Source organism: Biomphalaria glabrata, chromosome 2 (assembly GCF_947242115.1).
Source record: "Biomphalaria glabrata chromosome 2, xgBioGlab47.1, whole genome shotgun sequence".
In the NCBI taxonomy this organism is placed as follows: Eukaryota; Metazoa; Mollusca; class Gastropoda; family Planorbidae; genus Biomphalaria; species Biomphalaria glabrata.
Genome location: NC_074712.1, coordinates 15300199 through 15326433, shown reverse-complemented (window position 1 = coordinate 15326433; position 26235 = coordinate 15300199). Strand labels below are relative to the sequence as shown.

The following is a 26235-nucleotide window of genomic DNA, read 5'->3' as shown; positions in this document are numbered from 1 at the left end:
TATTTAAAGCAAACAAAAATTGATGCTTAAATTAAATATAATGCAAAATAAAAATTATTTAAAAAAGAAAAAAAAAGAATGCATCGAACCCATTTAATGCGAGTTTGGGAACTTAAATATGAAATATTTCAAGATTTCTGAATTATTTATTTTCACACAATCGTCTATGTCACATAAATTAAATGTTAAGATACAAGGAGAAATTCAATTAGGCCTAATTGATATCTTTAAATGTAAGAGTCCAAATAACTTCTATTTAGGCCTACCAATCATTTAGAGTCTATCTAAAATGATATTATAGTATGTGTCGCATTTCGGGGACATAACAAATCGTTCAGACATTTCATGCACCCGACAATTCGTTCGCACGATTAGCATATTAGTTCACCCGAACTATCGCTCACCGACAACTGGTTCACAGACAATTTTATTGGTTCACGACAAATCGTCCACACGACACATTGTTCCCTGTCCAGTTTGTTTTTCTGTTTGCCATGCTTAAAAATAATACTATTGGGATCATCATTGCCTTCTTCCAGATATTTGGGATTCTGGCTGCTTTCCAGCTTGCATTAAAGAACTATAGCAGTGTTTTTTTTGTTTTTTTTGTTTTTGGGGGGTGGGGGGGGGTTAGGACCTAAGAATGTCATTAGAGATTTTGTCGTTTTTGGTTTAAGGTCCTTTAAGATCTTATGGTCTAAAGGGCAGATGATGTAAAGGTCATCTGTTTCTATTGCCTACGGTTAATAAGGGTGTCACGTGGCCAGCTCAAAGACTTTACTTTTCTCCAACTAATGTCAGGTTCCCATTAGAGCTGGGTGGACTCAGAGGCGCCCAAATGTCCCGAAATAAAAAAAATCCCAGTCTTCACCCCAGGTTCGGAAGCCAAGCACTTTAGGCCTACCGCTCAGCCACTGCGCCTCCAAGGTCCTTTAAACATAAATTTATAAAATATAAATAGCTTTATCTAATTCTTTCATTTTTAGGTTTGTTATCATTTCCTGGATTTCTGCGTAGACATCTCTAATTCTGCTTTCATTGATTTGTATGTGACCAACACTTTGAAAATATTCTATGAATTTCTTTGCTGCTTCTTGGCCTTTCAGGGGTTTGTTGTCAATTTCTATAACCACTGGAGTTGATCTGTTTTCTTCTTGGTTTAGGCATTTTGCAATGCGCCTGAGCTTGTGGCCATCTCTATTTACATTTAATTGTTCGTTTTTTTTTTTCATGCCAACTTTTTTGCTCATGGCGAGAGGTAGTTTTTCCTAAAAACTGCATTAGCTTCTTGTAGTTTGTTTTCTGAACTAGGGTTATTTTCTACTTTGTTTCTGGCTTCGACAGCGGCGTTGTTGTAAGTAATTAGATCAGTTGGGAATATAATCTTTTCTTGCTCCTCTAGGGATAGACTCCTTTGCTGCTAAAAGGATTACTTTGACGCAGTGGGACCACTAGGGTCGGTTTCACCCGGTGCGGTTAGCTTTTAGGACGTGACCTCCGTGACCTATGTCGAAGGTGCCGCTTAGGGTGTTAGGGTGTCACCCCCCCCCCGGCCATTAACTTTATCCATACTTTTTTTTTCAAAAAAAAATTATCGTTAATTTTTTTTGTTGAACCAATATAGTATAATAGTAAGCTGATTACCTACTTTTTTTGCACTAATGTAAAGTGATTGGCAATCCTATTTTAAAATCCCATTGTTTATGACATTTAAAAAATAGTTGTGCATATTTTACAATGTAGGCTATATTAATTAACATCATCTAAACATGTTTCTTTTGTTAGACTTATTGACAGGTAACAATAGATAACATAACATTTTGTTATTCAAACTTTGACTACCACCTAAAGGAGAAAATGCACTTTGCCGATACCCTAGTCATTTATTTGTCTATGGGAGCGCTTAAAGATCCTCCAGCGATGTCCGTGGCTAAGCCGCGGGCGCCAAGCATTTTTCAGCCTTTCTGAGCTTCAGAAAGTCATTTTCCTTAAGTCCAGCTTGTACAGTTTCTACCAGTAAGAAGATTGCAGGTAAAAAAAAATTCAATTAAGGAAAAGATGGACATAATCTGAAGTGTGAGAGACATTCGAAGCAAACGAGCAGTGTTTCTCAAACTTTTACCGTTGGCGTCCCCGCCCGCCAAACGTTAAATTTTTCACGTTAATTGTTCACTGATTTGAGGTCCAGTTTTATTACATCTATGTAACGGAGGTGGGGTCGAGCAGTTTTTCTTGTGCCAGTCGCGAGTTGTCCATAGAGGATGACTTTCGGGATGCGTTTGTCCTCTATCCGGCGAACATGTCCAAGCCAGCGCAAACGACGTTGTCTGAGGGCTGTAAAGATGCTGGGAATACCTGTTCACGCAAGGATCTCAGTATTGCACACTTTTTCTTTCCATGTGACTTTAAGGATCCTACGGAGACATCTCAAATGGAATGAGTACAGTTTTCTCTCTTGCTTTGCGTAGGTGGTCCATGATTCACTGCCATACAACAGTGTTTTCATAACGCATGTCTTGTAGACTTCCATTTTGGTCACCATAGTTAGCTTATGGTTTTCCCAAACTCTTGGCCTAAGTCTAGCGAAGGTCGAGGCAGCCTTCCCTATGCGCTTTTTTATCTCCTCTTCTAGAAACAGGTCATCTTTAATTGTGGATTCCAGATAGCAGAATTCGTTTATAGCGTCCAGCTAGTTATCGTCTATTTGTATACATTCTAGATTAAGTTCCTTGTCTAAACTGGCGAGCAGTTAAAGATATTTAGGTTTCGGCTGGAAGAATCAGCTTAGTGCCCTTTATTTCTGATTCGGATTGTAACGTATTGTTAACATTACATGTATTCTCATCGCGTGTTTAATTTGTTTACATTAAAGTAGGCTACATACAGGGGACTGATACATTATAACTAATTATCTGGGAAGCGTGGTCGAGAGGTTAAGTACACTTGAACTTGGCTTGGCTACCTATGAAGGGGGCTCGAGGTTCGACACCCGACTCGGGTGTAGTGCTTTCTGAGTGCCTAAAGGCAGCACGGAAAACATTCTCCAAGAGACCCCCTCCCCCCAAATGGTCCACAAATGAGATTGAGTAATGTAATACTTAGAAACACTGCACTCATCCTTAATCTTCGAAAACGAAATCATTGCCATTATTATTACCTTGCCCATGTTTGCATGCTTGAGGTCAGTTTGTGATGCATTATCAAAAAATGAAATTATTATGAGGGTATGTAGCAGAAGATGTAGGCCTACATCATAGGCTATGTCAATCGCCGGACCGTATGGTAATGCCAGGGCCGATATTGACACCCTGCCCGCCTTGATATGAAGGTCATGTATAAAAAAAAAAAAGAAAAAGCCTACACCAGGGGTGGGCAACATTTTTTGTATTGAGGGCCGCATTAAAAAAAGAAAGATAAGCTTGCTGTGTAGAATGTCTTTTAATTCATATATACACTGTATTACGATTTTTTAAAATAGATGTTGTCTTTTTATATCCCAATATCCCCACAAATATACAGTTGTACTTAATGTGCAGTATTTTACTTCTTACACTCGTGCATAATGTTCCGGAACTGTGAAACTATCTTACTAGTTGTTACCCATGTGTGACTGCTGTCAAATTACAGTCAGTCAACATTGACCAGTGATTATACTTGTTTAGTTTCCACATAATATACTTCCTCACTGAATGAGACAATTTATGTTTCGGAAGTTAAATGTCGGGACGAGCGAAGCCTGTCCTTGTGGAGCATCACCAGAGAATGCTGACCATGTCCTTCAATGGTGCATACTAAATCAAGGGACCCGAACAAGACTCTCCAAAGACTATTCGGAGAACTGCCTGATCTAGAAACCACTACGCGGTTCATCTCAGATACAGGATTACTGATCTGAACCCTTCAACATGTAAAATGAGAACGAAGAAGAAGAATTGATGTATGTGTACTCAAATAGTGTGAACAGCAGCAAGTTTTTTAAAGTGTGGAAATGCAGCTTCTGGCACCCATAATACTCCCGTGGTAGTGCTGACTGGAACTTCTCTTTTCTATGGAGCTGAATCGGCTTCTCTTAATAAGTGGTGTACTTTTAATCATTTCACTAAAGATAGTTTCACCTTTCAGCAAAAGAAAATGACAAAACTATTTTTTTTTTTGCTTGCCTGTAGAAATGGGAAAGCCTTGTTTGAAAAGATTTAACAAGCATTTACATTTCATATGTAAACAATCAATTGCGATAGTAGTGATAAAGAACATGAAATTTAGTCTTCCACTCTTCGTTAGAAATATTGGTAACAAAGTCACAGTCATTGTCCTTCAAATAACATAACAATTTCATCCTTGGGATTTTATATTCTTCTCCTTTGCCTTGCTCATGCTGATCTAGCAGAAGCATTGGATTATTTATTAGAACTACCCGTGGTTGGCTCCCCTAGAAAGACCTAACTGTACTTAATTTTATTACTTTTTGTGGGTCCTGGTGACAACAAAGTACATTATATGCAGCTTTGTGCAAACTTTCCTGTTTCTTATTTATGGTTTTCAAAGATCGAGCTCCATCACTTGTCACACTTGCCATCTTGTTATAAGTCTACACAACACTCAGACATTGTGTCTTGAATTGAGTGTATTGATGTATAGCCAATAAGCGAAATCTTCGTTTACTGAAAACTTTTTATAATGAAACAGTTTCAATAATTTATATAGATATTTTTTTTTAATATTTGCATTTTTATATCTATATACTGTGGGCACACCTGATTTCTGTAGGTGTCGGCGGGCCGCATAAAACACCTCGGCGGGCCGCATGTAGCCCGCGGGCCGTAATTTGCCCACCCCTGGCCTACACGACAGTTATCTATTTAGCTATATCTGTAGCAGTGTCATAAGTAAATTCTTGCAGACCTAAACTATATCTAATCCTTTAATTTACCAGACGTTCGGCAAAAGGAGGGCATCTCCTTTTCAAAGCTATGTACTCCGTCGGACAGACGATAGCAAAATACAAAAAAATCCTTTTTAAAAAAACACCACCACCAAAGCTTATCTAAGGGGAAGAACTCCCCCATTACAATTATCAATAATGTAGACGTAATTTCCCGTATTCAATATAAAACAAAATAATTAATCACCAATAATTAATTGAATAATTTATATTTAAAAAAAACGCATTCATGTTTTGTTAGGTTTAATAAATAGTTGTTTAAAGTATACAAGCTTGATCGGAGAATGCGTGTTAACAACAATTTAAGTGGACTAAACCCTGCTAACTTAGCCACATCTGTGAATACTGATGGATTAATCTCCCTTGTTGGTATCAAACAAAATAATATTAATTACAAGTAGTTAATTCACTGATTGGTTTATGTTTTGTAGCCTATTAATGCATGTCTTGCCTAAGACAATAAACAATTGTTTTAAGTTTCAATTTGATCTGAGAAAGGGAAAAATAACGTGTACACACTTTTTACCAGACAGACAGACAAAGTGAGTTGATATTAGCTTTGTAAAAATGCAATATAAAAGCATATAGAAAAAAGAAAAAAGAAAGAAAATGGATTTGAATCCGCTCGGCTCAAAACTTAGAAATGTAAAAAGATGAAACGACATTGCCAACTGCAACAAGCTTGAGAAGACAGAAAGTTTGATTATGAAAGCATATATGATTCATTGACGACAAAAACAAAAGAACTTTGAGGATTTGTATCTGGATTATTACAGATTTTTTCGAGACTTTGCTGTCTTCAAACCACGAAAAGTATATTTTTTTAAAAAGGTTAATGACATCTGCACGAATATGTTTAATAAGCTTACGAAACGCTAGTCGAACGCTACGGTATTAAATTGCAGTGTAGACTTTTTTTCTTTTTTCATCTATGTGTTCATTTACATAAAGGCTTTGGTAATGCTGATTTTTTTTTAAATTTTTATTTCATTTGGGGCCAAAAATTTACTTTGCCAAGGGCCTCCAACTAGCCACATCTGACTCTTGTCTAGGAGTGATATCGTGACAATTAGTCATTTGGCCCTCAAACATATCGTCTCAGTAAGATATGATTCACTGTCAAAAGTCATCCTTCAAGGTACAGTAGAGAGAGCACAAAGATTAGCTGGCTGGACTACGTGAAAGAATGGACGGCTACTCTCTTGATATTCAGCTAAGGACAGATGTTGACCGGGAAGAGTGGACATATTTGGTTACGCAAACTGTCACAGCACCCCTACAACGCAAACCATGGGACATGTGATTATCCATCAATCGAATTCAATCTTACATTATCTTCTACAGGTTAAAGTTTAAATAATCTACAAAAACTCTCATATATAGAAGTGTAATAAAACGTTTCTCACAAACTCTTTTATGAACATGTGTTCGTAGGCCTATAATCAAGACTGAAACTCCGGCTCAAAATCTGTAACTTTTCTTTTGCTTTCTCTAACATAGGCCTACCGGTACAGCTAATTAACGCCCAGTCATGGACATAAGAGAGAAATGTAGGCTATGTCGAAGCATTCATCAATGCCATTACAGATCAGTAAGTTACAAGGCAGGAAGAAAGGCGTCTCTTTTTCCTTTTCCATTTCAGCAGAAACTATATTTTTCTCTTCTTCCATTAGGGCGGAAACTGCTATTACTCTTTTACAACAATTAGGCATACATCTGTGTCTTGCGAGTCTATGTCTCGGCCCGTTTCTTTATAGGCCTTAATTTATTGTCCAAGAGTTGAGTCTAATAGACTCTTGGAACAATAGGGCATATGGAAACTTGACTCCATCTTCCTATCTGAACAAACGTTTTTTGTTTTTTTTTACATTCCCATTTCCGATAGCTCGTATCTTAAAGGCGCTAGGAGGCCAAAGGCCGAGCACATCATGGAAACGCCCCCATATTCTTTCTTTTTACCACATCAGTCGTGTACGTAGGTGCACGTCATAAAAAGCGCCCCTTTGAGAAACGGTGTGTGGATATTGGCATAATTGTTTGGGCTTTTCTTCCATTCCCGCCAGTGCACAGTCCCCCAATAAAAATCTCAGTTATTAAACCATTGGGGCCAGCATCGGAACGATAAGATTTTTCTCAATTGAGCCCCAATAAAAATGTCAGTTACTAAAAGTAACTAAACCATTGGGGTTAGTATATGCTTGATTACGGCACCATTCTGGAAATCCCTAATGAATCCCCTAGTGGTTTTACCCATTCTGGGCCGATATTGGCACGATTTTGTTTGCCCCTATATTGGGGCCCTAAAGACGCCAATGCGCAAAGGATAACCGCTCCCATTTGGCTGTTTAGGGCTGCTATTAGGGCAATGGGGAATCACCCTAATCAAAAACGGTACTGGGCCATAATGGTCATGTTTATAGGGATGTCTTACTGTACATTTACAATATCATTGACCAAAGCAGCTCGATCAGCTTTCGTCTCTTCACAGTCACAGTATTGAGTTATTCCTTTGTGCAAGCAAGAGTGTTGGCTTGTAAAAATACATACTCATTTGTCTTCTTTTCCTGGTATCTATTATCTATCTATATAGATCTAGACCTATTGAGATCTAGATCTAGAGTCAATCTAGAATCTAGACGCAATTAATCGATCTAGATCTAGACTAGACCTAGTGAAGTGCATGGATTTGGCATCATCGTTGCTGGGCAGTTTTGGCGCATGACTATCACCTACCTATGTAAAAACATGTTGATTACTCCACATTTCCCAGAGAAGAATCATAGAATGTGAACGGGAAATCTGAGAAAATTAAAAAGGTCTGTGTCTACGATAAAGTTAGTGAATACTGTACCACTTACTACACTTTAACTAGACTAGATCTACCACACTCAACACTTTGTGTAGGCCTACACTGTTTAGTGTTAGTTCTAGATCTAGGTCTTGATCTAAATACTCTCGGATCATACTTTGAAAAGTTAAATTTAGAATCTAGTTGATTCCTTGATAAGTTGATTTGTATTATTTGTAACTTAACTTTCATATTCATATGATTATTTATTTCATTATGAAATGATAAACAATCATATTCCAGCTGTTTTAATTTTGTTTTATATTTATAATTATAATATTTGTTTGTAATCTAGATCTTTATCTAGAATAGATAGAATAATGATTGATCGAATCTACGACTATACTATATACTATATAATATATATATTATAGATCTATAATATTCTATAATTTTAATTGATTAATTCAATTGACTAGATATAGAAACAAATAAAATTCACCAATATTTTATGGTTCAAACACTTAAACTAAGTTAAACTCACTTATAAATTAATAAATAGATCTAGCAGTATGATGGCAAGTTTTTCTGAAAAACTCCTTCATGAACAAGTTTTTCTGAAAAACCCCTTCATGAACAGGTTATAATTAAGATCTGATGGCTTAAAATTAACATTCCTTTTCTTTGAGTCTGAGCTCCTTAGTATCTGAGATTTTGTGTTTGTGTGTAATCTGGACATGATGTTAATGTTGAAAGAGCATTTTTGCTGATGAACATACAGTGGAGTGGTCAAAAGAAAGAAATTGTGTATACAGTAAAGGCACCTTTCTCTATTCCATAGGAAGAAAATTTGCATAAATTTCCACCCTTATGTTTGTTCAAATGAACTACTGGGAAAAATGTCTTAATCTGAGAAATATGATACTTAATATGGATGTGGTTTTACAGACTATGATTTAGCCTACTCACATGCAGTGCTTTTTTTAAGACATACAGGCACCTTTTTCAATGTGGGAAAAAAATGATTACTTTTCTTGTGTTTTAACATTTATTATTAATTTATTAGTAGTTAAAAATTAAGCAATCCATCACTGATTACCGACACCTATTTTTTTTACAAAAAAAGGACTGCTCACATGTATTATCAAATTTATTGCAAGTCTGGTTTTTTTCTTATCTAAGACTGTCTTCCTTTTTATCATCCTATTGGCGTGCAGGTGTCTGGTCAAGCCTCATTTAACATTTTAGTTAGAGTGATTATCTTGATCTTACTAGTCTTAGATCTATATGTAAAAGAAAAAAGAAATGTTACCGTTTTCAGACCTTACGATCTATAGGGCTATAGGGCAGATAATGTAAAGGTCATCTGATTCTATGGCCAATGGTTAACAAAATTTAAAATCCCCATCTTCACAAAGATTTGAAACTGAGACTCCTTCAGTTTGAAAACCAAGTGTTTTACACCCCCTAGATTTAAATATTTTATTTATCTAGATTATAATTCTACTTTCTTTAGTCTACACTCATTTAGTAGAGAGTTGGGACCTAACATTCTTCTATTTAACTCTTCTACAGTCTTATTATATTGAGTTATGCTTTTTATTTTATCTTAATAGTCATCAGCACGGGCAGGTCTGTTAACAAGACAAAATCAAGGAAGCGGCACGTGTAGATAAGTAATATAATGGATAGAGCTGGGTCAAGCTCAAGTACCAACCAGGGATGGGAAATAACTCATCGTAAATCAGAAGGTAACAAGATCTAGAGTTGACATTATGTTGTAATTTGTCAAAAAAAATGCAAGAAGCATGAAAATGAAAACATTTTAAGCTGATACCTCTTGATATGTAGTCAGCATGAATACAAAATTTTAACAAATTTATCTGTTGTAGATGGAGGTTAACATTTTAATTTAAAAATTCATACACACGCACACTTCTTCTTTCTTCTTCTTCTAGACAGCTTTTTGATGCTGAGCTGTGAGCTCTTTTGCAGACTGTGCCAAGGAAAAATAGAGTGCTGTTTTCTTCGGTTATTCAGCACTGCTGTACAGGGTGTTGGTTGTGTTGGGATGTATTGGAAGTAGGGTCTGCCTAAGGTGGATTAGGAAGGGGCATTCAAAGAGGATATGGTTTATGGTTTCATAAGGGTGGGCGCAGTGTCTACAAAGGGAGAGTAGTGTGGAATTTATTTTGTTCAGATGGTAATTTAACAGAGGTGTGTGTCCTGTTCTTAGTTGATACACATGCACACAACAAGAAGATAACTAAGAAAATTTTTGCTAAGGTTCAAGGTACTAGCCAAGAACAGTCTGTCTCACATCGTTTTTTGCTTTTTTTTAATGGAACATTTCCCACATTTGGATAATTTACAGAAACACTTTGCTTATTCTTTAGTTTTGATTATTTCCTATTTGTTTAAATAAACCATTAATTAAACCTTACTTAGTACTATTATTTATTTTCAAGAAAAAAACTATTATAAAATTTAAGCATAAACATATAGAAAAAAAAAAGGTTTAATAACTCTAATGGTTCTATGTACTTGAAGATCATAACTTTCTTATATCACATACAAATATTGGTAATTTGAATTCCAACATCTGGTGGGTTGTCAATCCTGTTTCTTTACTTTGACATTGCTGCAAATAAAAACTTTACAAACTTGACTAGAAATGTTTTTTTTTTGTATATTTGTTATAAAAAATAAAGTCAGAATCTAGATCAGTTCAAAGTTTAGAATTTTTTTCTGTTACAAGAAAGAGCTAATAAAATACATTTTTACTAATTACTGTGTAGATCATATACTGGTTATTTTTAATAGTTCATGAAATTTCTATCTAGGCCTCTAGTGTTCCAAAGAACACAGTTTGGGAAACACTGGCCTAGAAAGTTGTTTAGGATATGTGCAATGTTTAATCTGTTCCAAATTAGTAACACTTAGAAGGCATTAGTTTAGGGAAGATAAAGATGAACTTCCTCCTTTCTTCTTTTTCAATTCCTACTGTTAGCTTACACTCTCATCACAAGTTTTTTTAAGAAGTTGGAAGGAAAAGGTTGGGTGGGTGGAGATTTTGCAAATTCTCCAAACTGGCAGTTAAGTAGATATAGTGCTACATCCCCATACTTGCCTTTTTTTTTTAATGAAGTTCTGATTTGAGCAGATCCAATACCACCATCAGGTTCATAAAGTAGTAATTTATTTTTAAAAAACTTTTTTTATATACTTGTTATTTCATTTTTATTAATTTAACATAGTGCACTGGTAAAATGAAAGTATATATTGTCTGCTACTATAACAAATGTAGACATGCTAGATGTTTTAATCTAAAAGTCAAGCCCATATAGATTTTTATGTGTTCTACCCTAAATGTCATAATTTTGTGTGTCACTATTTTTACTGTCTCTAATAGTAAGTGTGCATTTCTATATTTAGACTAATGTAACAAGTAAGTCAATTATTCTATAAACCCTAAAAGAATCTAAAATTTAATCATTATTCAATATCAAATGGAAGGGGGGGGTATACCTGGCATTTAAATATAATATACAAAATATTTAGCAACGATTCTTTAGTTTTGTATAGATTGCCTTTAAGCTACCTTTGCTGTATTTCATCATTGATCTTGTGAAAGAATCTCTACAATTTTTTTCATCAAGCTTACTTACTTAATCCTGTGCACTCCAAGGGGAGCATAGGGCTGCATCTTATTTGCGGTTTCTGTAGCAATAGTTTAGTGATGTGAGGTTGCTAGCCTTACGATCACCCCTCCTTGGGACCGGCAAGATACCCCTATGAGGTGTACCCATGCTAGTTGCAACATTTTGTCAGCTTAATATTTAGCATACTTCTTATTGGCTTCTATAATGTGACATGAGAAATAATAAGAACTATATATGTTTTCTGTACATCAAAATTATAACCATTAAAAATAAATGCTGAAAAACATTTGCTTAATTCACTGGCTGATGAATGAGTGATGAATGATTATGCACATTTTTTTTCCAGCTTCCAATGACTTGGAAGCAGAGTTCAGTTGCTCTGTCTGTTTCCAATTAGCAGTACAACCAACAACTCTAACATGTGGTCACACATCATGTCGCTTGTGTCTTGCTAAGTGGTACTTTAATTCTAATAAGAAGGAGTGCCCAATGTGTCGTCAGGTGTATGAAGGCCACCCAAAGGTCAACACACAAATAAGGTTGGTAATATATATACTCTGTTCAATTTTAATGTAACATTAATTCTCCTCCAGGTTTACTCAATAATAGCATTTTAATTATTGTAGATTAACCTATTTTTTTTCATGAACCATTGATAGGTCTATCAGTAAACCATTGTTCAATTTTAATGTAACATTAATTCTCCTCCAGGTTTACTCAATAATAGCATTTTAATTATTGTAGATTAACCTATTTTTTTTCATGAACCATTGATAGGTCTATCAGTAAACCATAACTAAAATAACTTGCTGTTAGATTGCACCATATGAAGAGTTAATTGAAAACATTTCATTTTATCGGTTAACCATAATTATCACATTGTGTCGCACTAGGAGTTATTAGTTAAGAAGCTTATTCTTAGCTACCATAACCAATATTATTATGAAAATAGTCTAGCATTTATGCTCAGGCACTTAGAGTGTGTTCTTTAGAGTTGCTTCCCTTTACCATGTAGATTTCATTTAGTTGTGAGTGAAAACATTTTTCTAAATTCAGCTTCTTCTGCTGTCTGGCCAGGAAAGGCTCAAGAGGTCCACAAATGATATTTGTCTTTCTAAACAATTCTAATCTCTGTTGTTTTCATATTTAATTTTCAACTTTAGGAACATGATACACAAACTGTTGCCTGGCAAAATTGAAGAAAGGGAGAATGAATTAGAGGCTGAAGCAGAAGACTTGAGGATATTAAAGAAATTCGATAAAGCCCTTTCACGTGCAAGTAATGGTGGACCAGGACAAACAGATTTGAACTCATTCTGTTCTGGCATTTTTATTGCCTTTGGCATTTTTGTGGTAAAATATTTTGATTTTTGCTTTCCATTTAGTAATTTTGTTGGCAGTTAAGTTTTTTTTTTTTTTTCCCCACTTAAACAATGAACATTTTTATTAATAAAGATTATTTTGAATCTTGGTTTAATGTTTTATTTTCATGTCTACCCAGATTTTAAGATTACACACTAATTTGGTTTAGGAATTTCTGATGGAGATTAAATGTCTTTTTTTTTTTTTTTGCTAATTACTTAGTACTCTAATTAACATTTGGCCACAAAAACCAGTTTAATATAATGAAGTTTTCCTTTACAAACCTTTCATAAAAACTAAAACTTTACACAATTATCATTGTGCAAATTCAACAGGTAATATATTTGGCCTGGTTTTGGCAGTCCAGTGATAGCAACTTGTTGGTGTTAAAACCAGTGCAAACATGGAAAGCTAAAGATGTTGCCACTTGGTTACAGGAGATGGGCTGGGCCAGTCAATACAGTCCAATGGCTTTAGAGAACCATATAGGCAAGTAGTGTTGGCATCAGAAAGTAGTAAACTTAAATTTAAAGTTATGTAACCCTTTGAGGGAGAGGATTTTCAATTGTTTCTGAAACCAAAACGTTAACAAGTTTGTCCTGAGACACAGTCAAATTGCTTTTTTTTTCTAATGAAATGCAATACCAGTTCAAGAAATAATACGCTGGAATTCATGTGCTGAAAAATTTACTTGAACTTAAATTACTTGACACCTACATTTATTGAAATAACAGCAAAGTAGTAACACTAAAACCACACATAACTGACTTTTCTCTCCCTGTATGTATGTGTTAGCCATTATGCTTCATGATGATACTGGAAAACTTAGGTACATTCTAGATTGCTCTATTTAGTATTCGAAAATTCCTGACCCATTGAGCATTCTCATTTAATTTGACAATATGTGTTATAGTAGTGACCAAAGCAAACATGGAGGTGATCTGTAGATCAAGAAGCAAAGATGGACATGGGCCATTTTGAATCAAATAGCCCATAACAGAGTCAGATAGTGAAGTACTTTTGCGGCCCTATGCTCCACTGGTTGTTAAATGGATTAAGTCAAGTCAAGTTATAATAATAATGGTTGGAAATTAATTTTGTAATTTATAGGTACTTGCTGTGTCACTTGTGACGCCCCTTAATTAAAAAAACATCTGTGACCATCCAGTGCTAGGTGGAATCATGTACACTGTAAAACGGAAATTAAAAATTCCAGTATTTATTGATATTTGGACCAGAAACTCACCATTAGTCAATTGGTTTAACACCCAGCCACCATTTTTTAATTGTGCTCTTTCTGTTATGGCTTTAAAAACATATTTTTCTTTTACATTTTTTATATGACTTAGAATGTGTATCTGTTTTCAAATATTTTCAGATGGCAACTTGTTAATATCTCTAAACGGTGACTCTTTGAGAAGGTTGTTAAATGTTTCTGACCCAACACATGAGAGAGCCTTTCTTTTCGCTATAGACATGTTGAAAGATCATGGTGTAAAAATGCCAATTACTTTATGGGATTACAAGGTTCGTTACTAGGCTGTCATCCAATTCATTCCTAGAATAGCTTAGCATCTTCAACTGTTAGCCTAACTTAACCTTTCCTTAACATTTTGTTTTGTAAAGTGCACATCATTTGCTGGTTGTGATATAATCTGAAGGACACTTCAAACACATGATTCTACACAGTTACTTGATTACTCAAAACATTAGATACTTAACAAAACAATCTTCTTTTAAAATTTACATTGTTTATTTATGTAGAAGGGCAGGGATTACATTGTATTTTCTTTTCAATGCAGTTTCGATCATAAATATCTACCTTTAAACTGTCATAATTTTCCGTTTAACCCTAGCAGCTCTTTTGGTACTAGATTTTAACACAATAAATAAAACTATTTTCTATATCTACTAGCTACATACCCTGACAAGATATAATACTAACATATGAATTTACTTTTTGCATGATTCATTCTTTAAAAGCAGCAACACAAATGAACAGACTTTTTCAAATATCTGTATTAAAAAAATTATTACACATCTATGCATCTGTAATGTCTTTCACCATTTGATAAAATATGTTCATAAAGGTTCCCTGACAGAATAGGGGTGACAAAATAGCGCAGACAAAATATTTTTCAAGTCATTTTACAAGAAATACTTTATATATCATAAAATATGATTATGCAAACATTATGCAAGAATTATAATAAGCTAAAATGAATAATTTCAAAATGTAGCATTTAAATATATTTATAATCCAAAAATGCACTTCAAAAACATACTTCCATACTTGTCAGATTACACACACAGTGGCTTGTTTCCGCATGTTGACAAAAAGCTGCAAGACATCTGTTAAGTTGGAAGTACTTTGTCTTGCTTGCAGCTTTACTTCATTCTCCAGCATTGGACCTCAGAATCTTGTTCTTAGTGTTCTCTGAGGTAGTGAGAGATTAACTTGTAGACATTGGGGTGATGATCTTCAATAGACAGCTGAATTGCATAGTGCCATCCCTTCACTGAATAGTTTGTTTGTGAGAGATGCCAAAGATAATCAAGATTTCTGATTATATTATAACACGCATTTGTCTAACACACATATCATCATGGGGTCACCACATTTCAAAATTATATTTTTTTAGCAAGTTATGCATTTTAAATATTGGTGAAAAAGGAAAATGAGATAAAATATTGAAGTACAATCTTTCTCTGCAAATATGGCATACCATTACATTTATTAATATTGAAGAAGATAGAGACCTCAACAAAAAATACTGCTCAGGATCTTCACTTACTAAAATCTGTACTTTTATACACATCATTTATAGGTCTGCGCTATTTTGTCTGGAAATTTTGCGATATTTTGTTTGCGCTATTTGTCGGGTCACCGTTCATAAAGCAAGCAAAAAAAAAAAACAACTAATTTGTATTAGGTTATCATGTGGGGAGCATGGTGGCCGAGAGTTTGAATTCTTGTGTTTTGAATTTTGGTAGTTTTAGGACTCCAGTGGGTACATGACATATGTTAGGTCGTTGTGCTAGTCACATGAAACCCTTTTTAACTGATGGCCGTATAAACAGATGACATTTATATCATCAGCCCCTATAGATCACAAGGTCTGAAAGGGTTACTTAACTTTATCATGTAGTCTTTTCAATGACCCTCCATTGACATACATAGTGCAGTAAATAATAGAACATATCAAGTCAACATGTACTTGACAATGAAGAGTTTGGCAGCAATCAAATTTGAAATGAAAGGTACTTTGAAAGAAAACTTTCTAAAATGAGCATGTGCTATCAAATTTGAAATGAAAGGTACTTTGAACTGAAAACTTTCTAAAATGAGCATGTGCAGTCAACAAAGCCTAAGATTATTACAAGATGTCATGATAAAGTTGTCATGAAAATAATACTGAGGTATCAAAGTTACTATTAAGCGATTTGGTCTAAAGCAAATTAAATATTTAATGTTTAAATATATTTGCAGTAAATTTTGTAACTATAAATATCATTCAATTCTGACATTAGAATTAGCTTGTATTAACAAAAGAAAATGTATTATTTTGTTTCCAGGCTTTATATCCTGGCAGATCTCTGTTTCTTGTGTACGGCATGAAAGACTTTCCTCGAACATGTCTTCTGTATCTCTGGATGTACTTCTATGATGAGATGTTTATACCTTTTGTAAAAACAACTACACATTCTTCTGAGGATTTGTTGCTCACTACTAACTTACAGGTTAGCTTAGTTTAGGTGTGAGTGAGTGAGTCATTGACTGATTTAAAGGTTATTGTGATTCGGTATTATTTGTTTGTTTTACATGTTTCGGATATTCCGTCAGGAGTGAAGATTATTACAACTTGGCCAAATCATATGCAGGATGGCAAGGAATGGGAGTTGGCAGGGTTCGAACCTGGGACCATTTAGACAACAGTCCAGAGTGTATACCAAATGACCAGGCAGCCATCCTCAACCATTTTGCTGGAATCATATAGATGTCAATTTGAAATTTTTTAGTGTCACATCAACACAATACAACTCAAGTATAGAAAGATAATCCACTAATTGCCATTTAAAAACTTGAAGTAAATTCAACAAGTATAGTTTTAGCTTAGAATTACAATATTCAATTTGAATACAATAGATTATTAATCCAAACAATAAGCCCTGAATCTAGATTGTCTTTCTTTTGATAGTATTTCTGATTATGTCTCTGATTATTCTAGGCAAACATTTTTATGTGATAAGAAGAATGTGAATGCAAGAATCAACTACAAGGTGTCCACATTTTGTCATCAGTGCATCCACAACAAAGAAATGCCCTTGTACCTTAGTAAACTAATTACCCAATTTGCTCCATGGACTCTACGCTTCTAGTTGTCCCCCTTTTTCCTTCCATAATGTTACGATTAGCTGGCTTTTTCAGTGTATTGACCAAAGGTTTGAAATTCGCTCCCCGTTGATATCAGACAAACAACATACTCACTACATTCAAGAAGAACATTAAAACCTTTCTGTTCAAAATGTTTTGATTAGTTTGTCATTTTAACTCATGTTTATGTCTGTTAAGTTATCAGAGCTTCTTGAGTCTACATTTTGTTTGTTAACAGTGCTATATAAATAAAATTATTATTATCATTATTACTTACAGTATAATTAATTTAATTCCTATATTTTGTATTTATTGTAAACATCAGTTTAACAGAGGCATCATTTTAAAAACTGAGGTAAATTTTCTTGCATTAAACACAGTATATAAATGTATGAAATGTAGTCCTTACATGCAATGTAAATATCATGATAAGTCAACTGAACCATGAATTTACTATAACAGTGGAGGTGCTGATTTCATTGGCCAATATGTTCATTTAAACCTGAATTAACCAGGCTAAGCGACAACTCAGAGTAGCAATAATACATAAAATGCTGAACCATAAATTAAAAATACAAAAATACGATCTAATAAAATACTCTAAAAGAGACATTTGCTGGGCAAATCGTTATCAAAGTCTCTAATTAGCACGCATGACTAGTCTAACACAGGGATGTGATTATCTTCTCTTTCGAACGAACATCTGTAATTTATAAGATAAGATGTTTGTAAAGTTTTCAAGTAAGATGTCGTTTTTTGTTTTATTAATTTTTATTTTAATAATCAAATTTTATTAAATTAATATTACTTTTAATCCTACAAACATGTAACAACATTTATATTTTGACCAGACAACTGATATCAGCGGCTGGCAGTGGTTTAACTTCCTGACACTAGCTGTACTATTGCCCGAGTCCTTGGTGGTCCTGTTTGCTTGGCAGATGTTTTCACAGCATTACTTCTCCCCAATGTTTGTATTAGCCACAGCTGTGCTCTACCAACTCATGGAAATTCAAACCTGGATTTCTTTTTATAACCATTTTGAGATGAGGTAAATGTTAAGTATTTCAGAAATGATTTTCAAATGTTAGAATAAACTCATTTGATATAGTAGTGTTTTCCAAGCTATCTGGTCACCAACTGGTACAGAGTTGCAGAAGCATAGGTGATATAATATTAAACTTATCCCAACAGAGGCTTAAAGGCAACATGGCCAACACCTTCCAACAGAAACATGTTCAACCAATCCGTCCCAATATAAGCTTAAGTGTCACATGGTCAACCCCACTGTTCTACAAAAATTCGCTCTAAATCCCACAATATTTTAAACTCCTTCTAAAGACCTATTAAGCCTATTATCAAGAACATATTTTGTTAGCACAATAAAGAAACTTTTTTTTTTTACTTTTGTCTATGATTCCATATTGTCATTAAAAGATAAAATATTATTACAATATACTCAACATTAGATTACTAGTCCCATAGCAAATGTTAATGAATGAGGTAGCTTTGATAAAACAAATGACATTTTAAACCCCATTGAAGACTTAGAAATTCCATTGGAGTTTTTAAGCATCCATGAGATAAATAGGATGTTATAGATGTGTCACATATTTGGGGCAAAGTTTTTTGGGCACCTGACTTTTTCATCAACCTTTGGTCTCAGAAAACATGTCCTGTTTCAGTGTTTTTGTGTTTATTACGGTTGCACTGGAGCTAGGCTCTGGCTGGATATCCTCCCATTTTTCACTATCCTGCCATATTCTGCTGTCTGTATATCATTGCAGGATAGTGTGGGGGATAGTAGACTGCTATTCTACAACCTTTTGAGGAACACACCTGAAGTAAGCTGCAGTTTCCATCAGTTCAGGTGTCTCATTTTGAATTACAATTCACTCACAGAAGCAAAGACAGGCATCATAATATTGCATCGTATCACCAAAATCATGTTACAGAAACTATAACAGCAGCAGAAGTCTTTGCATGAACTGTTGAACCACCAACATAGAAGGCCTACTCATCTGAATTTAGTTTTATGGGACTGTTTTGGTGAACTGTTGGCACTAGTGCAAAGCCAGCAAGATATGAAAAGCTATCACCTTAGTGAACCCAAGTTCAGCAACAATCCACTTTTAAGGTGGAAGGCAAATGCCAACAGTTTCTCTGGATTATTTAAGTTTGCTCAAATCAACCTAGCAAGACCCTCAATCAATGTGGCATTGGAAAGTTTGTTCAGTGTTACTGGAGGAGTATTTCAACGGCCATTGTACAAAACTAGCATCAGACAATGCTGAAAAACTTACTTGTCTTCAATATAATTTAATTTTGATGTAACAAGTAATTAACTGTGCTGAAATCTAAACTTTACACTAAGTTATGGGCAATCTTATCCTATACATATATTTTACTTTGCTATGCTTGGCAGTTATCAGTTTCAAATGGCATTATTGTGACTAGACAAGTTGGCATTTGTTTGTTTCAAATCATAACATTTTTCATTTTTATACTTGTAGAGTTCAGACAACACTTTCATATTGGTTTGTGCTGGTAATAAATGCTGACTAACTTTCAGCATAATTATTAGTTATTAGTTTAAAACAATAATGTGAAAAAGTAATAAAAAAAAAACATAGATATTTTATTTCAAAATATTGCAAAAATATTAGTAACATGAGTTATTTATTATACATGCATCGGCTCTGGACAGATATCTTATTTTATTATCCGCTGAAATCCATCTCCAAAAAGATATCAAAGGTACTGTCCGGTGCAACCCTAGTATGTTTTAACGGACTTTTTAATTAATTTCTTTGTTTCTCAAAACAGGTCATTATACGTATTTTTCAAATCATGGCTTCGGCAATTGATATCAGCTTTTATCTTCATGATACTTTGGCCTCTAGTCCCAAGTCTTCTCTGTGATATATTCTTCTATAGTGCCTTGTACGTCAGTCCTGTTCAGGCTTTTTTTGCAGTGCTGAACAAATTTAGACAGCAAGATTAGAATCACTTGAAACTTCTCTGATTCAACGGACACAGTTAAGAAAATAATTAACCCTTTTTTTTTTTCCTCTTTAGACTATTTTGTGATTTTACTTTTATTCCAAAGTTCTTTATTCAAAGAAAAAGTTATGGAAGTTATTTTAACATTTTATTTTTGAAAACATGTATGTATTGAAAAAAAAAGGTTATGATGTATTTTTCTATATTTATATAATTCAACTACTGCTACCATTTATGCAAAATGTTTCAGTGATCTAGATTATCTTACTTACAATTCTCTATTTGATGTTCTCTATAATTAAATTATTTATATATTCTTTATTTATTATAAAGAATTTATTTATTTATTATGTGGGGCTACATAAATTTGAATTTAAATTTTAATTAAACTACATTTAAACAATAAAGATATCTTTAAATTAACAACAAAAACAGCAATATTGTTTTCTTAAGCTTTAGATAATTGAAATAGTAATTTTTAAATAGTCTTTTCTTTTTTGACATATTTTTTTTTAATCCAAAAAAAAAAATATTTCTTTTTTGAAGGAGCATAAATAAGTTGTAATATAAGATAAGAACTAAAGAAATAATGACATTCAGTGAAAGGGTCTTTACAAATATTCAATTAAAGCATTCTTATATGTGAAACATAAACATATTAGATTTTTGAAACATCTGTTAATCTAATTAATTTTGTTTTGACACTATCTACATAAGTGTTTGTGCAATAGAATGTAGGTTAAGTAAAGAACATACATACAACTTGTCATACAAAGTAAACCTATTCAGGTAATCACCAACGTTCTCTGTTGTAATTGGGAGACACTAATTTGCTTCTATGGATTTTCTGTCTTACCTTTTTTGTATTTCAATGTGACAAAGTTGTTTTGACTACATTCCAGTAAGAACTAGAACTATTAAAAGGAAAGTAGCTTTTTTTTTTCTATCATCTTTGTTAGCTTTTTAACAAATTTTCTTTAGTAAGAATAGAAAATTTATTAAATGGCATTGTTAACTCCTTCCCAATACATCTTGAAAAAAAAAACATAACATAAACAATATGAAATTAAGATGTCAAATAATATTTTAAATTATTTGTTTAAAATTTCCCTGAACACTATTTTGTCCTCAGTTATGGACTATTTTTTTCTACATAAGCAATTTTATTATTGCTCTTTTTGTCTGCTTTATATTTTCTGTTGGGAAATCTTGTTTTCATTTGACTACACTACATTTTTATTAGGCTCTGTCTATAGTTTAACACCAAATTCATTCTTTCTTTTTGATAGATATTAATATCACTAATAGTAAGAAAGTAAATTTACATCCAGCTTTAGTTTAGTGGAACTGATAGATCAATCTGTAATTGTTATACATAAAAAGACTGATCAGTAGCAAAGACTTTATAAGAAAAATGAAAAATGAACTTAAAAGACTAACGATGCATTCGCATTTCATCATCTTAATTGTCTATGATGTAGAAAAGCTCTAAATATATAAATGCATAGGTACATAAATTCATTTGATTCTATGACTGAACTAGATTTAGTTTATGCCTTCTTATACATCTTTTCCTATTTGGTTTGAAGGATAATAACTTAATCAATATATTTTCCATCAGCCAAATAGAAAAATCATCATATCATACTACTTCTAGCAGGGGAAAACAATTGTTCATTTTGAATAATGACAATCTGAAAATGTATGTAGGTTAAAAGATTTAGTATCAAGATATAATGGATAATACTCAGTGACGCCTAATGACTAAAAATCATCATCTTAACAACCCTTTATTACAAGTTTTATTGTATGTAGGTTAAAAGATTTAGTATCAAGATATAATGGATAATACTCAGTGTCCGCCTAATGATTAAAAATCGTCATGTTAGCAACCCATTATTACAAGTTTTATTGTCCATTCATCTGGTCAAATAATAAGCTTGAACTGAAAACACTAATTCTAACTTTGTAATCTTCATTAATATTAAAATTTTAACTTCTTGACCTTATAATTCAATTTTTTTTCTTTTGGTTGTGGCAAAGTAAAAATATGTTAAATAACGTACATAAAATACAAAAGAAAGATCCTGAAAAAAAAAAAAATCTTAATGGTAGTAGGTAATAGTAACAAAATATAATAGCTTATTAGTAAGTATATTTTTAAGAAGTTGTATTTTTTAAATTATTTTTTTTTATTTTGTTAGCCTTTTAAATTAATAAAAAACAAAACACCAGCAGTCAAATCTTTATTAGGCAGAAAATCTATTTATAAAACAAACCTAACATATAATAAAAATGGTATTGTAAAAAAAAAGTTCATATTATGCCTGACTCAAATATTTGTGTTTATCTTTGGAAGCAGTTCTTAGAAAGATAAATCTTTTGTGTTCATCACTTAGTGATTAATGTGTTGTTGTTTTTTTAAATTAAAGGATAATAATAATAATAATAATTTTATTTATAAAGCGCTGTTAACAAACAAAATGTAGGCTCAAGGCGCAGACCGTAGGATAATTAAAATAAAACATTTCAAAGTTTTTTTTCATGGTCATGTTTTCCTCTTCTGCTCTACACAGTTTAAACTGGTTCTCTCTGGATGGCTGTTAGTTACAGCAGTTCTGGAAGTTATCTGTGTTGTAAATCACGGTCATAATTTTGAGAGCTGCTGGCAGGAATGATGCCCAGTTATGTTAAGTCAAAGAAATGTGAGAAGGCAGTGTACTTGACTCACAATCACTTCATTTTTATGTCATGCAGAACCAGATAAATACTGCTCTACTTTTCTCAACAACACTCTGTAGCATTTAACATGACATGATTCTTCTCTATTGGAACAGATGGTACTATACTGTATTTCAATCCATGACATGATCTTTTGTGTTGGGGGAAAACATCAGTTGATCTGTTCCTTGTTAACATATCATCACTTGTACATGAATTATTGAACATGTTCTCATCACAAGGATGTTACATCTTTCTTCTAATGTTACTTCTTACTTTGGAATGGGCTCAATAAAAACTAGTATATATATAATCTTGCTTGCTCTTTTTATCCTGTATTTCTTTTACCAGGGTTTATGGGATATATAGCTAACTGCCTGTTATGAGGCCCAATAAAGAGCTATTGTGTTTACTCTATTAATTCTTTTTTTTCCCTTGAATAAGCATAAAGACATAAAACTTGTGATACAAATATTTTTTGAAATACAAATATTTGTTTTTTTTGTTAAGACTTACTGCAGAAAAAGTGTGTTTTTTAAATATCTAATCATCTTCTGTCAGTGTTGTGTAAGCATTACAAACCTATATAAGTATGTGTGTAATTGTATTAAAGCTGCTGTGTGTCTGTATGTCACATTGACAAATGTTTTGTAAATTGTCTTATGTTTGTCATTAACTTTTTTTTAAACTTAAAAGTTAACACTGTAAAATAATATCCATAAATCATTTTTTTTTTTTTTTTTTTTCATTCATACATTTTTGCCATATGCCAATGCCTAATAAAATGTGTGCTTTCAAAGATTTTAATATGTACAACACACAATTTGTTCATTCCAAAAATAAATAAAAAAAAAAAAAACAGAAAAAAGAATGATTAACTACCTACATGTCTCCACTAGCAAGTTTGTAACAAGACTCAAGGCTTCGTTGAGTGTGGAAGAATATTTCATTACATATTTCACTCATGCAATGCTGGTTGTTTTTTTTGTTTTTTTCATTCATAATTTCTTTGTTGAACTACTGTTATTTTTGTTCCTAAACTCTTAACCTCTCCATCATCCTTTTATAGTGCCACAATAATAAAAGTGTCAAAACAAAACACTTCTAAACATTATTTAGCTTTCAGTCCAAATGTTCACTAGTGCTTATGTTCTTGTTTATTGAGACAAGAAACATTGAAAAAGACTTATTCCATTTTTTTAAAACAATTCTTTATGTCTTCATTAATGTCTCATTATCTTCCTACCTTTTATTACAGAATGTTGTTTTCAATTGCTTTATCAGAATTTATAATGTATATATTTATCTGTTTTATTTATAAATACAAAATCTTATAGTTTCTAATAATATTCACCGTTGAATCTTTAAAAACAAAAGAAGCCATGAAGAAACAACAGAGCTAACATAGAACTCTTTTTAGTTTTGAAGAATCAATTCGCCATCTCAGTGTGTGGGTTCTCTGAGAAAGTCAAGCTAAGAAATGATGGATCATGTCTTGCTATGTCATCTCAGTGTGTGGGTCAAGCTAAGAAATGATGGTTCATGTCTTGCTATGTCATCTCAGTGTGTGGGTCAAGCTAAGAAGTGATGGTTCATTTATTGCTGTGTCATCTCAGTGTGTGGGTCAAGCTAAGAAGTGATGGTTCATGTCTTGCTATGTCATCTCAGTGTGTGGGTCAAGCTAAGAAGTGATGGTTCATTTATTGCTATGTCATCTCAGTGTGTGGGTCAAGCTAAGAAGTGATGGTTCATTTATTGCTGTGTCATCTCAGTGTGTGGGTCAAGCTAAGAAGTGATGGTTCATTTATTGCTGTGTCATCTCAGTGTGTGGGTCAAGCTAAGAAGTGATGGTTCATTTATTGCTGTGTCATCTCGGTGTGTGGGTCAAGCTAAGAAGTGATGGTTCATGTATTGCTGTGTCATCTCACACTGCATTCTTCTAGTCTTCCAGATCTCTTCCTATTCAATTATTTTTTTCTTAAAAATATATTTTTTTTTAAATTGTGTAATATTAATTAATCATAGAGAGAATGGGGTGGGTAAACTTACGAGAGTCGTGTCAACATGCACTCATTTTGGGTTGACACTTGCCTCTTGGTTTATTTGATGAAATGTTTTTCTCCGCCTCCAACAGTTCCATATGCTAAGAAGCTGAAAGGGATGAGAGTTATTTGCAGTGCATTCAATAAAGGAGTCTTACAAACACTTGGGTTAGACTTTTGTTGTTGTTTTTAGCACTTTTTGAATGAGTTGTCAAGTATTCTTGTATGCTGTTAAATTAGACCAAAACAAAAAAAAAAAAGGAATGCCTGCATCCTGGTTATAACATGAAATATATTTAATATTGCTACTTATTGCTAAGAACTGTGTTTGTGTTACAATTAGTAGATATAATTAGACCAAGTGAACATTTTGAATGTAGGGAGATATCTCCATTCAAATGGAAATGGGTAGAGAATACGCCAAATACGATTTATACAATTATCTCCCTTTAACTTTTTTTTTTCTAGAGCGACAACTTGAATGGTTGTAAAATATTTTACATGTTTCGGAAGTTCCTTCAAAGTTGAAGATACTTTAGTTCCTAGACCAAACCTCCCGCAGGGGGGTGGAGGCGGGCTGGGTATGAACTCAGGACCATCGAGACGACAGTCCAGCTCGTATACCGTACGACCCAGCAGCCATCCGTTAGGCGGTATGAGAGAGTTTAAAACACGAGGCTGGCTAGCCACCTAAGAGAAAGAAAATTGAAACCTCTACTGCCTCTTTAGTCACACAAGAAGTTGCAAAGGGAAAAGATCGTCTCTCGAGACGTAAAATGCCACAGACTGCCTTGCGGCTATAGGCCTACTCAAACTTGGGAAAAGCCAATGCTAAGGAAAAATCAAAAGCCGGTGACTCTAAGGTAGCTTGCAGCCCACAGTGCTGATCCCAGTTAAAGCTGCATCGTGTACCTGCCATTCCTTTGGACACATCAGTCGTCTGGAACAGAGGGGAACTGATGTAAAGGGCGACAACAAAGTTAATACCCAAGCTTTCATTTCTATACGGTGAACTATAGTTGTTCCACGACTGAAGAAGGCCAACAAGTCCTAATGTTCTCATCTGACACGCGTCCTTTGTTACGTCTCAAGACAGGGCCGGCCTTAGGCATAATCAAACTGGGCAGCAGCTTATGGCATCCGATTGGTAGGGGCCTCGCACCATTTTTTCTATAAAAGAATTAGCGACATTAGTGCCCAGTGTTATTGTTGGGGACACTAGGTTTTGAATAAATTGCGTAATTTTATTTGTCCCCTGTTTATTTTTTATTTTCTAATTTATTTGGGCCCACTAAATTCACTTCGCCTAGGGCCTCTAATTATTTAAGGCCGGCCCTGCT

At 33.6% G+C, this 26235-nt stretch overlaps 1 protein-coding gene across 5 annotated transcripts; it reads left to right on the top strand.

Annotated features, from left to right (window-relative positions):
• Nucleotides 1–7644: 7644 nt before the first annotated feature.
• LOC106079611 (bifunctional apoptosis regulator-like) lies at nt 7645–25061 on the top strand. Of its 5 annotated transcripts, XR_008776440.1 has the most exons (10): nt 7645–7758; nt 9347–9481; nt 11739–11931; nt 12556–12745; nt 13090–13243; nt 14133–14281; nt 16331–16495; nt 17981–18180; nt 19956–21842; nt 21948–25061. XR_008776440.1 is itself a non-coding variant. In XM_056019314.1 (9 exons), the coding sequence occupies exons 2-9, from the start codon at nt 9415–9417 to the stop codon at nt 20131–20133; spliced, it is 1296 nt and encodes a 431-aa protein (XP_055875289.1). In that variant the 5' UTR covers nt 7645–7758; nt 9347–9414; the 3' UTR covers nt 20134–25061. The 5 variants fall into 5 exon arrangements, 4 of the variants coding, with proteins under 4 accessions (XP_055875289.1, XP_055875291.1, XP_055875290.1 ...); XM_056019314.1 differs by having other exon boundaries at nt 19956–25061; XM_056019316.1 differs by lacking the exon at nt 7645–7758 and adding an exon at nt 7764–7842 and having other exon boundaries at nt 19956–25061.
• The last annotated feature ends 1174 nt before the right edge of the window (nt 25062–26235 follow it).

Coding starts and splice junctions, on each gene's coding strand:
- LOC106079611 (XM_056019314.1), top strand. CDS start 9,415: ATGGATAGAGCTGGGTCAAGCTCAAGTACCAACCAGGGATGGGAAATA. Junction 12,746..13,089: donor TTGCCTTTGGCATTTTTGTG/GTAAAATATTTT, acceptor CAAATTCAACAG/GTAATATATTTGGCCTGGTT. Junction 13,244..14,132: donor GGCTTTAGAGAACCATATAG/GCAAGTAGTGTT, acceptor AAATATTTTCAG/ATGGCAACTTGTTAATATCT.